Raw genomic sequence first — 13,519 nt, 5'->3', positions numbered from 1 at the left:
GCCCTTGGACCAGCTGGAAAAACCTCCCTTTTGGGAAGGTCTTTTCCCAAGGAAACAATTCCACAGTGCTTGCTACAAGGGGTTGGAAAATGTGAATTTTCTTTAGTCTGTGGGGGCTCTGCTGTGCTGAGCCCAAGAGCAGCCCCAGCTCCAGCAATAGCTCAGGGATGGGCTCAATTCCTCCTCAGCCTCCACTGCTTTCCTGCAATCTGCCATCCCCCCCAAACCCCCCACATTTTCTGGCATCCCTCTAGCTCAATCATAGATAAAATGGGCTGGAAACGCATGATGTTGGCTGAGCTGAAGGAGCTGACTGCCCTTTGCCTCCCAAATCCAGCCATTTTGGAGCAGCCCTGGCTCCAACCTGTGAAGGGAGCCCTTACCAGCCACGATCTCTCTGGCTCTGAACTCCTCCATCCTCCTCCATGGCCACCAAGGACTGTGGTGAGCAGCCTGGCTCTGTCCAGTGGCACTGAGAAGGATGGAAATTCATTGCCCTGGTTTCCTCAGCACTGGTTGAACGTTGTGACGTGCCCATGCCCACCTCCCCTCTGCCGTTGCTGTTGCATTCTGGCTGTGAGGGATGGGAATGCTTTCCACCTGCAGCTTGGTCCATGGGAAACCAGAGTCCTCAAACCTGTCCCCAGTGACAGCCACGAGCGGGGCAACCCCTTTGGTGACAGAGCTTGGCATTGCAAGAGGCATTTTATGGTCTCTGTCTGGATTATTCAGTGCTAGAGGAGGTTCCTGAGCATGGGGAAGAGCTGGGTTGAGGAAGAGGAGGATAAGGGCCTGGCATGGGTGAGGTACCAGGGCTGGCAAGAGCAAACTCAATCAGGCACCATGAGGGCCCAGAGTATATTTAAATGTCCTTGAGGAGGGCTCAGACGGACAGTGCTGCTGGGAGAGCAGTTCTGTTTGTTTTGGGTGGCGTGTTGCTCCTCTTCCTCTCTGCTCGGGTAGCTGGTGCCGGATTCCCGATGAATTATTTATCATGGGACTAAAAATACTTGGGAATTCGCAGTGAGGAGCAGGCAGTGCAGGCTGCCCCGCCACTGAGCTGGCCATGCCAGAGCGTGGGACGATGCCAGCATGGCATGACTCACCTGCTGCCCTCTCTGGCCAAGGGACCCTGGCTGCGGGCATCAGTTGTGGCTCCTGCGGCTCGGCCGGCTGCGATGTGCTGAGGGGTGGGGGATGCAGTGAACCCCTTGGGTGGTGGTGGGTACTGGGGGTGGGTGATCCCCTGCTGAAGCTCATCTGGCTGAGAGAGATGCTGCCTGGTGAGCATCAGTGTCCAGAGAGGTGCCTGAGCCTTCCCGGTACCCACGGGGTAAGGAGAGAAGTGTGGGGTTTGTGTTCCCTGTCGCTTTGGAGGTGCTCAAATCCGCACTGAGCAGCTCTTGCAAGGTGCCCAGCCAGGCAGTCCTTGGGTTTATTTCCTGCGTTTTCAGTCCAACACGGTGGCAGTGATTTTGCAGCGTGCCGAGGGTTTGTCTGTCACTGCGGCACAGTGGGGTGTTGGGGTGCAGGTGCCCAGGGCAGCTTAGACCCCAAAACCATCCAGGACTCACTCAATGAGATGCTCCTCTGGCTGTGCTGGGGACACGATAAGCAACAGCAGCTTTTAATTGCAAGTGACGTTTCCAAGCACCAGCTGGCACCTTGCTGCATGGAGTGACACTGGCGCGTGGCGGGTGCCACCGTGCAGGGCTGCTTGGCTCCTTCCCCACTGCCCAGAGCAGCACTGGGGCACCAGTCCTGGGGACAATGAGGTACAGAGGGGCTTGGATGCCTCCAGCTGTGGGTTGATTTTGCCTGTAGGCTCTGAGGAAGGGTTGAGCTCCAGCATGGAGGTGCATTGCTGTAGGCAGGGATGTGTCCCCCCTGGGGGACTGTCACCCTGCCTGCTGCAGTGTGGGCACCCACTGGCAGTGGGGAATTGGGGACCTGGTAGGGAAGAGGTGCCCAAAGAGCCCCTGAGAGCCTGGATTTGGGGTGCAGCAGGCAGAGACGCAGTGCAGTGGTGTCCCAGGCAGGTGGGCAGTGCCAGCAGGGGACACACACTGGAGGTAAAGGTAAGAAGGAGGAAAGCTGAAGGATGTAGTCTAGAGGGGAAACTTGGAAATAAGGAGCCAGACAGGTGCTTTGGCTGAGATTTTGTGTCAGAGAAGGGACTGACGTAGGATGAGGAAGAAGATAGGCAGGAAGACAGGCAGGGGACCGACTGCCCCGGTGACTGTGTGGTTTGCAAAATCTCAACATAGGGGGTGAAGAACTGAACCCTCCCCCAAGGGCAAAGCCTTTAAATATTGAAGGTGGCTGTCCACTGCAGAGAGAGGCACCAGGGAGCTGCCAGCCTCTCCTGCCCTCTCTTGCTGCTGTCTCCATCCCTGGCTGAAGGGATGATATGGTGGCTTTTGGATGGGATGGGTGAGCAATGGAAGGGGCACAGTGCTGGTGGAATGGGGAATAGGCGGTGGTGGGAAGAGGGGACTGTCTGTGGAGGCTAAGTGATTGATAGGACTGGAGACAAGGCACATGACACTGGGCTGTACAGTGGGGGGGTAAATACAACCCTGTGGTCATTTCTTCACCACACCGAGTGTCCAAAGGATGAGGGTCCTCTCTGTCTCTAGGGTCAACACACACTGGTGATGCTCCAGAGCAGTGTGGAGGGCTGGGGTGAGTGGTGGGGTGAGTCAAGGTCCTGGTGGGCAGCTGGATGAGAGGGGCTCTGTCCTGTGCCAGCAGGGACGTGGCGGTGGACATGGGCAGAGCGCCGGCGCACACTCTGCTACTGTCGATGGTGTTGGGCTGCTCGGCTGCCTTCACAGACCTCCTGCTGCCGGGCCCCGAGGAGCCAGTGGTCAACGTGGCCGTGGTGTTCGGGGGCACATCCTACCCCCTGCATATCCGCTCCCGCCTGAGCCCCCAAAGCTTCCTGGACATGCCCCTGGAAATCCACCCCATCACCGTCATTGTCAACAACACCAACCCCAGCACCCTCCTCACCCAGATCTGTGACATCCTCGCCAGCCACAAGATCCACGGCATCGTCTTTGAGGACAATGTGGGCACAGAGGCTGTGGCCCAGATCCTTGACTTCATCTCCTCCCAGACCCAAGTCCCTGTCATCAGCATCAGCGGGGGCTCTGCTGTGGTCCTGACCCCAAAGGTGAGGCACTCACTGGGGGTTATTTCCAGGGGGGATGAGAGAAATGAGGAATTATTAGAGAGGGGTAGGTAAGCGATGTGGAATGTGGGAGGGCAGGGGAGCTGCCGTGCTGCAGCATGTGGGATCACAGGCAGGAATAGGCAGTGGCTGTGGCACTGTGGCCAGCTGGGGTGGTGGGACATGGCGGGACTTCAAGGAGGGGCTTTGTTGATAGGGTATGGGAAAAGACCTCAGTGCCCTGTGCAGGAACCTTCCCTGGTGTGCTGCATCCTGTCCTCTCCTGGCTGTTCCCACCATGGGGTCCTGGATTGGTGGCACTGGGGCTACTGAGTAAGTGACAGTGTTGTCATGACCCCATCCTTCTCCTGCCCTGCCGGGGCTGGATCCAGCCCTGAGATGGCTGGGTGGACAGCAGGGAGGAGCCTCGCTTGGCTGTGGAGGCAATCTCAGGTGCACCACGGCTGAAATAGGATTTTTGGCTTCTCTGCTCCTCACTGGTGTCAGACACTGTCAGTCACTGTCACCTGCCTGCTGGGAAGTGCTGGTGGCAGGCAGAGCTGGAGCCAGGCTGGAGGGTGCTGGGAATGTGGTGATGGGCTGTGACAAGGAGATTTGGGTTATCTCCTCATGGCTGCTTGTCCCACCCTGCCCAGCCTGAGCGCTGGAGAGGTCTCAGTGCTTGCTCTTTCCTGTGACTGGAGACCTGCCTGTACTCAGGGCATGTTTTTTGTGCTCTGCTTGCACAGTGGTTTGGGGTCCAACCCCCTGAATGGCACCCCTGCAACCCTGACTACACCCACTGGTGCTTCTGGACCACCTTGAGCTGCTGCTTGCTGTGGGTGGGTGGCAGTGGGTGCAGTGGGCTCAGGTGGGTGCAGTGGACTTGGGCTCAGGTGGGTGCAGACGGCTCAGGTGGGTGCAGAGGGCTCAGATGGGGGCAGAGGGCTCAGGTGGAGCTCCAAGCAACTGAAAAATAGCCGTGATTTGCTGCGGTCTGAGGGTTTTTCTCCAGGATTTAGGTATTTTGGTCTCAGTGGAGGGACCTGTCTGAAGGCTCAACCTCCTTCTCCTCCCATGGGTCCAAAGTCCTGCTTTCTATCTGTGGCTCCCTGGGGCTCACCCCAAACTACTTCTCTGGAGGTGGAGAGGGTCTGGGTGGCAAAATCCTGATAACTGCACGTGACCTTAGGCAAATGCCATTCGCTGAATCATTTAAGACAGAATCAGATCAATTAAGGTTTGTTAATGAGAGGCCAGATGGCCGAGGAGGTGGGGCGGGAGAGAAGGAGCTGCACAGGCTCCGGCTGCAGGTAGTGAGTTGGAGCGGGGATGGGATTTATGCTCCTGGCACAGCTCTTGTGCACCTTCTTCTCCTGGTTTAAGGAGAAATTGTTGATCTCCTTTGGAGAATGGATGAATTTTTGGTCAATAAGCTGAGAAACAAATGTGAGGGCGCAGGACTTGACCCTTTGCATGCGATGAGCTTCCTTGGAGGTGCATCAGTCTGATTTTGGGTGTCTCCAGCTCATGGACCACACCAGTTCATGGCCCACTTGAATTCTTCATGATGGGAAATTTAAGGAGGCTTGCACAGCTGCAAGAGCTCTGGATCACAGTGCCAGAGCAGCCTCTGACCCCTTCTCCTCCTGCAGGAGCCTGGATCAGCTTTCCTGCAGTTGGGTGTCTCTATCGAGCAACAAATCCAGGTGATCTTCAAGGTGTTAGAGGAATATGACTGGGGCTCCTTTGCTGTCATCACCAGCCTCTACCCGGGCTACAACATCTTCCTGGACGTCATCCGCTCCTTCACGGATGCCAGCTACTTTGGCTGGGAGCTGCAGGAGGTGCTCACCCTTGAGATGAGCCAGGAGCAGAGCAGCTCCAGGACGCAGCGGCTCCTGCGGCAGATCGATGCCCAGGTCCTCATCGTGTACTGCTCACGGGAGGAGGCCGAGTACCTCTTCTCCATGGCAGAACAAGCCGGCCTTGTGGGGCCTGGATACGTCTGGATTGTGCCCAGCCTGACAGTGGGCAACATGGAGGTGCCACCCGCCTCCTTCCCTGTGGGCCTCATCAGCGTGGTGACGGAGAGCTGGAAGCTGAGCCTGCGGCAGAAGGTGCGGGATGGGGTGGCCATCATTGCCATGGGGGCAGCCAGCTTCTTCCGTGCCCATGGCTACCTCCCGGAGGTGGGGCGGGACTGCTGGACCCCCGCCAGGGCCACCCCCACCAACACAAGCTTCTACCGGTGAGGCTCAGGGACCCCCTGGGATGAGTGAGATGGGGGGAATGAAAAAATGGAGAGGGAAATGCCAGGGGAGAAGTGGGGTGGAGCTGGCTGGCAGGGGGAATGATGCTCACTGTGGGCTGTAGCCGGTGATCCATGGCTCTTAGCTGGCTTTCTCCTGGAGTATCTCTCCAGAGCAGCCCTTGCCTTTTCCCATGATCCATGCACCTTGGGAGCCTTAGGGGGTTTCCGGGGGGTTTCACAGCTCTGTTTAGCAGTGCAGAGGTGGCACCTCAGTATTGCTGTGGCAGCCTGTGCAACATCAGCCCTGCAGTGGGCCATCCTCAGTGCCTCCTTGTTGGCAGAGCTTACTCCAGCTCCTCTCTGGCTCTTGAGTAAAGGCTAAACCTGCTCCCCAGCTCTCAGCCCCACATCACTCCATGAGACCTGTGGCAGCGCATCTAAAGCTGGAGAAAGAGAAGGAGGAGGAGGAGGAGAAGGAGGGCTGTATTTGGGTGGGCTGCACAGCCAGGGGCTTATGGGCTCTATGTCCCACCAGGCACCTCCTCAATGTGACATGGGAGCACAGAGACTTCTCCTTCAATGAAGGTGGCTACCTGGTCAGGCCCACCATGGTGGTGATCACACTCAACCAGCACCGGCTCTGGGAGATGGTAGGACCCTCAGGCCCCCTGGAACAGGCACACTGTGGGGTGGCTGGGCAGGGTGAGCCTGGGGCCATGTACAGGCTGAGGTCTCACCCTGGGGTGGGTTATCTCATGCAAACCCATGGCTGGTACCAAAAGTACCCATGGTGGGGCTTTGTGGCAATGATGGGCACTAAAACTCTGCCAAGAACTGTCAGTTTTTCCCTGCAATTTCTCTGATAAGTTCCAAAAAAGGCAAAAATGCAGCTTCCCACCTCTGGAGAGCAGCAACCAAACACCTAGACCTGTGTGGAGGGCTTTTTTGCTAGTTTGAAAGTATTTGGGGTGAAGTTTGTCCAGGTTTGTGCTCACCCAAGTGAGATGCTCAGGGCCCAGGAGGAAAGGCTTTGCCTTGTGGTCTGTGTTTGTGTGGGGAAGGGGATGCTGATATGGGGCTCACCAGGAATAACAGACCCCAGAGGTGTGGGGAGGATGAACATGGGACCCTGTGTGACCCCCAGAGCCCCTCACCAGGGTGACCATGTGCTCTCCCTTGGGAGCAGGTGGGCAAGTGGGAGAAAGGAATCATCCACATGAAGTACCCGGTGTGGCCCCGCTACGGCTCCTTCATGCAGCCTGTGTTCGATAACCGGCACCTGACAGTGGCCACTCTGGAGGAGAGACCCTTTGTCATTGTGGAGAACACAGACCCCAGCACGGGGGTCTGCGTGCGCAACACGGTGCCCTGCCGCAAGCAGACCAACTCCTCCCAGAGGTGAGCAGGGGGATGGAGCGCGGCAATTCTGGCCACTGTTCCCCAGGCATGTGGTGTCCAGGGTGCTCAGACCATCTTTGGTTGATCCAATCCATTTTTTATGGTGTGGTTCCAGTGGTGATGGCCTCGTGGATCCCTACACCAAACTGTGCTGCAAGGGCTTCTGCATTGACATCCTGAAGAAGCTGGCCAAGGCAGTGAAGTTCTCCTATGACCTCTACCTGGTGACCAATGGCAAACATGGCAAGATTGTCCGTGGGGTCTGGAATGGCATGATTGGTGAGGTAGGGCTGGGCATGGCTTGGACCCCTCCTCTGACCCTTCCTGGGGGCCAGCACTCATCCCTGACATAGGGCTTTCCTGATGGAGATGGGATCAGGGTGTCTGTGGGGGGACTCTGGGCAGGAGATAGCTTGGCATGATCTCCTCCTTGAAGGAGAAGTCAGACAAACATTTGCAACCCCACAGCAGGTTGTGTTCATGCCGGTTGGTCACTTAAGAAGATAATACTTTTTTTTTTAAAAAGTGGAGAAATTAAGGCTGGAAATGCTGGAGATGAGGAGATGCCTGGGGCAGGCAGTCTGTGTCCCTCTGCCTGTCCCTCTGCCCATGCCAAGCCCATCTGCACCTTCTCCAGGTGTACTACAAGCGCGCAGACATGGCCATCGGCTCCCTCACCATCAACGAGGAGCGCTCTGAGATCGTGGACTTCTCCGTGCCCTTTGTGGAGACAGGAATCAGCGTCATGGTGGCCAGGAGCAACGGCACCGTCTCCCCCTCCGCCTTCCTGGGTGAGCTGTGTGTCCTCCTGTCTGTCTGCAGGATCATCCCATGCTTTCCACAATGCAAATTGGAAATAGTATTCAGTTTTAATAACTTTTAAGGAAAAAAAAAGGCCTAAGTCATAAGGGAGAGAGATTGTGCTTCTGGCTTTGGGGCTTCCTCCTTCCCTGCCTGAATAATCCTTTTATTATGGAGATGGAGGCAGGGAGATGGGAGGCTGAGCTCAGTGGTTTTCTCCTTTTCATTTTTTGTGTTGGAGGAGGGAGGATGGGGACGTGGGGGGATTTGCCACCTCAGAGCTCTGCTGTGGGGGCCCTGTTTCTGCCACTGTCACCAGAACAGGTGCTTAAGCTGACTGTAGGAAACCACCGGTGCTAAAAGTTTAATTTAACGAGTTTTAAAACAGCAAAACTGCAGCTTAGGAAGGGGAGGAGACTGGCCAAGGTCATCACAAAATTCCGCCTGAGCGCTCGGGCAGGGCTTGAGCCTCTCAGCAAAGGCACAGCAGAGATGTCCCAGCTCAGCTGGAGCTGGGCTCCTGTGTGGGGAGAGTGCGGGTGAGTGCAAGTGCCAGGGGTGTCACAGGGGGTGGGACACCACCAGCCTGGGCACATTTTCCCCCTCCTGTACCCCCCATGCTGTGGGTCTGACCTGCCCCCAAAGCAAGGTCACCTTCACTGGCCTTGGGGTCAGACAGAGCAGCCTGTCCTGGTTTGGGAGGGCCAGGGTCTGCAGTCCCTGTGTCTCCTGCTCCTGCACTAACGAGCTGCATCCCCATCAGGGGAGGCCTCTCCTCCCTGACAGCGAAGGACGCGCTGACAAATGGACTCAGGCGGCTGCATGTTGACTGCTCAGATGCATCCCCACTGCTCCTGCCACTCCATCCCAGATCAGCCTGGGCAGGCAGGGGGCTCACTGCCCACCCCAGCTCACAGGGGGCTTTCCCAGGGGCTGACTGGAGCTGGCAGGCTATTCCTGTGGTTGATGCAGGCACAGTCCTGTGGCCAGAGCCATCACAGGGGAGAACCTGTGATCACATGGAAAACCCTCCTGCCAGTGACTCTGGAGATGCGCAGCATTTCGTTAACATCTCCCTGTTGATGAAAGCCTGATTTTGTGTAGGCAGGGAAACATGCCTGCATCCCCCATCCCACAGCAACTCCTTTCCCTCCTGATTCCCTGTGGAGCTGCTTGGCCACAGTGCTGCCAGCCCCCATCTCCTCCCCTAAGACAGGCAATATTCAGGAGGATGAGCCCCATCCATCAGGAAGGGCTCCTGGGAGTCCCCAAGGTTCCCAGGGAGCTGACAGAGCCTCACTTGCCTTGCAGAGCCTTACAGCCCAGCCGTGTGGGTCATGATGTTTGTCATGTGCCTCACTGTGGTGGCCATCACCGTCTTCGTGTTTGAGTATTTCAGCCCCGTTGGCTACAACCAGAACCTCACCAGTGCCAAGAGTGAGTTGGGGAGGTGGGAGCTGGGTGGAGGGTTCACATCTCCAGCTGGGCTGATGGCTGTCTCTTCTGTTCTCTGTTCCTGTAGGGCCAGGAGGTCCCACCTTCACCATTGGCAAGTCAGTGTGGCTGCTTTGGGCTCTGGTCTTCAACAATTCGGTGCCCATTGAGAACCCCAAGGGCACCACCAGCAAGATCATGGTGCTCATCTGGGCTTTCTTCGCCGTCATCTTCCTCGCCAGCTACACAGCCAACCTGGCTGCCTTCATGATCCAGGAGCAGTACATCGACACCGTGTCGGGACTGAGCGACAGAAAGGTGGGGCTGGTGGTTGGGGTGGGAATACTAAACAATTCCTGAAAACAGTAAGTTTTTTGGGGTGTGTGTTGCTGCACACCACTGCCAGCTGGGTGGGCATGAGTGGGTGGGTGGAGGGCTGGCTGTGGGAAGGAGGGAAATGGCAGGGACATGGACACCATGTGATGCCACTCCCTGGGGCTCCCCGTTGCAGTTCCAAAAGCCACAGGAGCAGTACCCCCCGTTCCGCTTTGGCACCGTCCCCAACGGCAGCACCGAGAGGAACATCCGCAGCAACTACCCTGACATGCACACCCACATGGTGAAGTACAACCAGCGCTCTGTGGAGGACGCCCTCACCAGCCTCAAAATGGGGTATGGTTGCCCCAAATGGGGTGAGGCTCCCCCAAATGGGATATGGCTCCCAGAGCTGGGGTACAGCTCCTCCAAATGGGATACAGCACCCCCAAATGAGCTATGGCTCCCTGAAATGAGGTACAGGACCTCCCAGATGGGGTAGGGAGTCCTTAACTGGGGTACAACCCCCTGCAAGTGAGATGTGGGTCCTCCAGATTGGATACAGCTGTCCCAGATGGGATATGGCTCTCTGCAGCTTCCCTGCATGGCATATGGAACCCCCAAACAGGATACAACCCATGGAAAATCGGGTGCAGCTTCATACAGCTCTCCTCAAAAGGGATGCAGTTCACCCAAGATGGGATATGGCTCCCCTAGATGGGATATAACACCCTCCAAGTTGGGTGCTTCACTCCCAAGTCTGGCTACAGCTCCCCAAGATGGGGCAGGGACCCTCAAAGCAGACACAATCCCCTCCAGATGGGCTATCTGAAAGGGGTAGAGCCCCGCCAAAAGAAGCACAACCCCTCAAAAAAGGGCTTTCAGACCACCTTCTCACTCTCCCTCTCATTGGTGGGGCAGGAAACTGGACGCCTTCATCTACGACGCGGCGGTGCTGAACTACATGGCGGGCAAGGATGAGGGCTGCAAGCTGGTGACCATCGGCAGCGGGAAGGTGTTTGCCACCACGGGCTACGGCATTGCCCTGCAGAAGGATTCGCACTGGAAACGGGCCATCGACCTGGCCCTGCTCCAGTTCCTGGGAGATGGTGGGTGCCCCATCCTCACCTGCCCCCTACCCTGAAAATTAATCCTGGGACCAGGGCTTTGGTCTCCAAACACTGTGCAGCCTCCAGGGCTTTGTGCAGAATGCCACTGAGGAGCTTCTCCACCAGCTCCTTTCAGGGGATATTAAATCCAGCAGCATCTCCCCAGCTGGATGCTGGGGAGGGGGGTTGGGCCATGCTCTTTGGGGTTGTAAAATTTTGAAGATGGCCACACACAGAAGCCAAGGGTCAGAAGCAGAAGTCTAGGAAGGGGACAGCAAGCATGGCTGGCTGGTGCATGGGGGACAGAGAAAGGGCAGGACCCTTGAGAGGGAGAAGTGACCGGTGGGATGCTCAGGCCAAGGGCAGCAGCAAGGACAAGGCTATTACAGCTCCAGGGGCTCAGAGGCCTCTTTCTCCTCCTCCAGCCACAGTGGGGTGGGAATGAGCAAGTGATGTGCTCGGGAAGATGATTCCTGTGAGTGGATTTTCACCCTCTGCATTCCTGTGTGTGTCTGGCCTCAGGTGAGACCCAGAAGCTGGAGACAGTTTGGCTGTCAGGGATCTGTCAGAATGAGAAGAACGAGGTGATGAGCAGCAAGCTGGACATTGACAACATGGCTGGGGTTTTCTACATGCTGCTGGTGGCCATGGGGCTGAGCCTGCTGGTCTTTGCCTGGGAGCACCTCGTCTACTGGAAGCTGCGTCACTCTGTCCCCAAGTCCCACAAGCTTGACTTCCTCCTGGCCATCAGCAGGGTGAGAGATGCTGCCAGGGGCTCTCGAGGGGCCCAAATGTCCCCACATGGTGTCATGGAGCTGGGCATAGCTTAGTGGGCATTGTCCCTTTGATCCACATGGGAGAGACTGGAGATGTTTGTGGTGATATGAGCTCTTGTGGAGAAAAGCCAGATTTGGGGGAAAGGGCTTAGCCCTGGTAATGGGCCCACACCCATTATTAGCATCCCTGGGGAGAGGGGTGATGGAGGATGGTGTCACCCACCCTGGCAGTGCTGGCCATGCTGAAGAGAGGGCATCAGTGCTGTCAAGCCACCTCCACCTCAGCAGCAGGAACTTGGTTCAGCAGGATGAGCTCATAGGGGCTGGACCCCATTGACCTTACTGATTGTGGGGGTCTCTCTGCTTCTTCCCACAGGGCATCTACAGCTGCTTCAACGGTGTGCAGACCCTGGGAAGCCCTGGGCGGGCACCCACACCTGATGTCACGGCCAACTCAGCCCAGGCCAACGTGCTGAAGATGCTGCAGGCGGCCAAGGAGATGGTGACAACAGCCAGCGTGGGCGGCTCCCTGGAGCAGGCGACCCGCACCATCGAGGACTGGAGCAACCACAGCGAGCGTCTCCAGACAACCTTCTCCCTGAGAACACCCCAGCTCGTGGTGCAGAACAGCACCGGCGCACACCGGGCCCCCTCCTCTGGCCCGCACCCCACCGAGAGGCTGGGGAGAACCTACACATCCAAGGGTGCTCCCCTGGGGCTGACACTGCCCCAGTCCATCCCCGTGGACTCCCGGCTGCACGGGGAGGAGAACTGGAGAGGGCCAAACGAGCACCCACGACTGCTACACCCCGTGAAGTTTCGGGGTGGCTGTGCAGGGAATGGAGCCCTCACGGGTTTCCCTCACCTCCTGGTGAAGACTTCCCCAGGAGGGGATTATGGGGAGCAGGTGCTGGTGGGGAACCATATCGGGGCTCCCCTCCCGCCCCCCACGTCCCCCAGGGACCTCCCACCGCCGGACATCTACAGGGAGCACAAGCGGTCGTCGGGGCGGGGGAACCGGCCGCAAAACAACCCCCTGCTCCAGGGGGAAGGGGGACACGGGGGCTCGGCGACACTGCCCCGGCTGCTCTCGGCAGCGGAGAAGAAGCGGGACGCGGGCAGCCCCTTCCTGCCTCCATCCTGCTCTCGCGGAGCCTTCCCGAAAGTCACCAGGACTTGCAGAACCAGGGGCGAGCCGGCGCGGCTGGAGGCGGAGCGGGAGAAGCTGAGCCGGTGGGCGAGCTCGGCCAGGGCGCCGGGGGAGCGGGGCGAGAAGCGGCGTCCCGGGGGGCTGCGGCGCTGCGGTGCCTCCCGCCCGCCCGGCCGCGCCGACGTGCCCGACCTCTTCCCCGAAGCCGAGGCCAGCTACGGCTGCAGCCTGCGCTGCCCGCTGCCCGCTGCCCGGCTGGTCCCGCACTCGCCCGTGTCCAGGCTACCGTCCTACCGGGAGGCTTGCCGGCAAAACCCCCGCGCCGCCGCCGTGTCGCCCTGCGCGCCCCACGCCTGCATGAACTCCTACGCCAACCTGCCCCTGTACGCGGGGCATCTCTTGCGGGGGTCCCCGCCTCCCCGCGGGCTCCTCGGGGTGCACCCTTGCGGCCGGGGGTCCGGGCGCTGGGACAGCGGCTGCAGAGACTGCGGGAGGCGCGGGGAGCTGGCCTTGCTGCGGGCGGTGGGGACGGAGAGGAGGGACCCGCTGGTGGCCCGCGCGGTGGCGAGTCCGTGCGCCGGCGGGTCCTGGCGGCGGGTCTCCAGCCTGGAGTCGGAGGTGTGATGTGGGGGAACAGGGGGGTGCCCGCACCCCTCTGCCTGCCCTTTACTTGGGTGTCCCCATGGGCCGAGCTCCAGCCCCCCGGGGTCCTGCACCGTCGGCAGCGGGATGCTCCAAGCGGCTCGGCGGGTCCCGTGCGCTTTGAGGGGAGTCAGAGGAGCCTGGCGGGGGATGGTACACGCTGGGTCGGGCTCTCCCCACAGGCAGAGCTGGCATCGGTGACGCCAAACTCATTGCCGCCGTGTTTGCCGTCACGTTTCGTTTCATTCAAAGGGACTCGAAACGCCATGTTCAGGTCATTAAAGAGACATTTTCAGCTGGCTGGGGACCCTTCTTCCATCCTCTGGTGCTGAGCCCGGGGCTGCCCTTTGCATCATGGGGATATTCGTGGTCCTGTGCACCCCCTCTCCGTTCGTGTCCCGTTACTGAGACTCGGCTCATCCCACCGGCAGCAGACAGGCTAAGGAAAATGGCAACTCATTAAAC

General features: G+C 58.6%; 1 protein-coding gene across 1 annotated transcript; it reads left to right on the top strand.

The window, feature by feature from the left end:
- Positions 1-2,770: 2,770 nt before the first annotated feature.
- GRIN2C (glutamate ionotropic receptor NMDA type subunit 2C) lies at positions 2,771-13,318 on the top strand. The gene is made up of 12 exons (XM_071573504.1): positions 2,771-3,178; positions 4,831-5,426; positions 5,965-6,079; positions 6,616-6,827; positions 6,943-7,111; positions 7,465-7,618; positions 8,940-9,065; positions 9,151-9,380; positions 9,574-9,734; positions 10,299-10,486; positions 11,009-11,241; positions 11,639-13,318. Exons 1-12 carry the CDS (start codon positions 2,771-2,773, stop codon positions 13,034-13,036), a joined length of 3,990 nt encoding a protein of 1,329 aa, XP_071429605.1. The 3' UTR covers positions 13,037-13,318.
- The last annotated feature ends 201 nt before the right edge of the window (positions 13,319-13,519 follow it).

This window comes from Pithys albifrons, chromosome 19 (genome assembly GCF_047495875.1).
Source record: "Pithys albifrons albifrons isolate INPA30051 chromosome 19, PitAlb_v1, whole genome shotgun sequence".
Taxonomy (NCBI): Eukaryota; Metazoa; Chordata; class Aves; order Passeriformes; family Thamnophilidae; genus Pithys; species Pithys albifrons.
This window is presented reverse-complemented; position numbering and strand designations above follow the sequence as displayed.

Excerpts from the sequence above, each read along its gene's own strand:
- GRIN2C (XM_071573504.1), top strand. The coding sequence starts at position 2,771 with ATGGGCAGAGCGCCGGCGCACACTCTGCTACTGTCGATGGTGTTGGGC. Across the intron at positions 6,828-6,942 it reads CAGACCAACTCCTCCCAGAG|TGGTGATGGCCTCGTGGATC; the intron begins GTGAGCAGGGGG and ends GTGTGGTTCCAG. Across the intron at positions 10,487-11,008 it reads GCTCCAGTTCCTGGGAGATG|GTGAGACCCAGAAGCTGGAG; the intron begins GTGGGTGCCCCA and ends GTCTGGCCTCAG.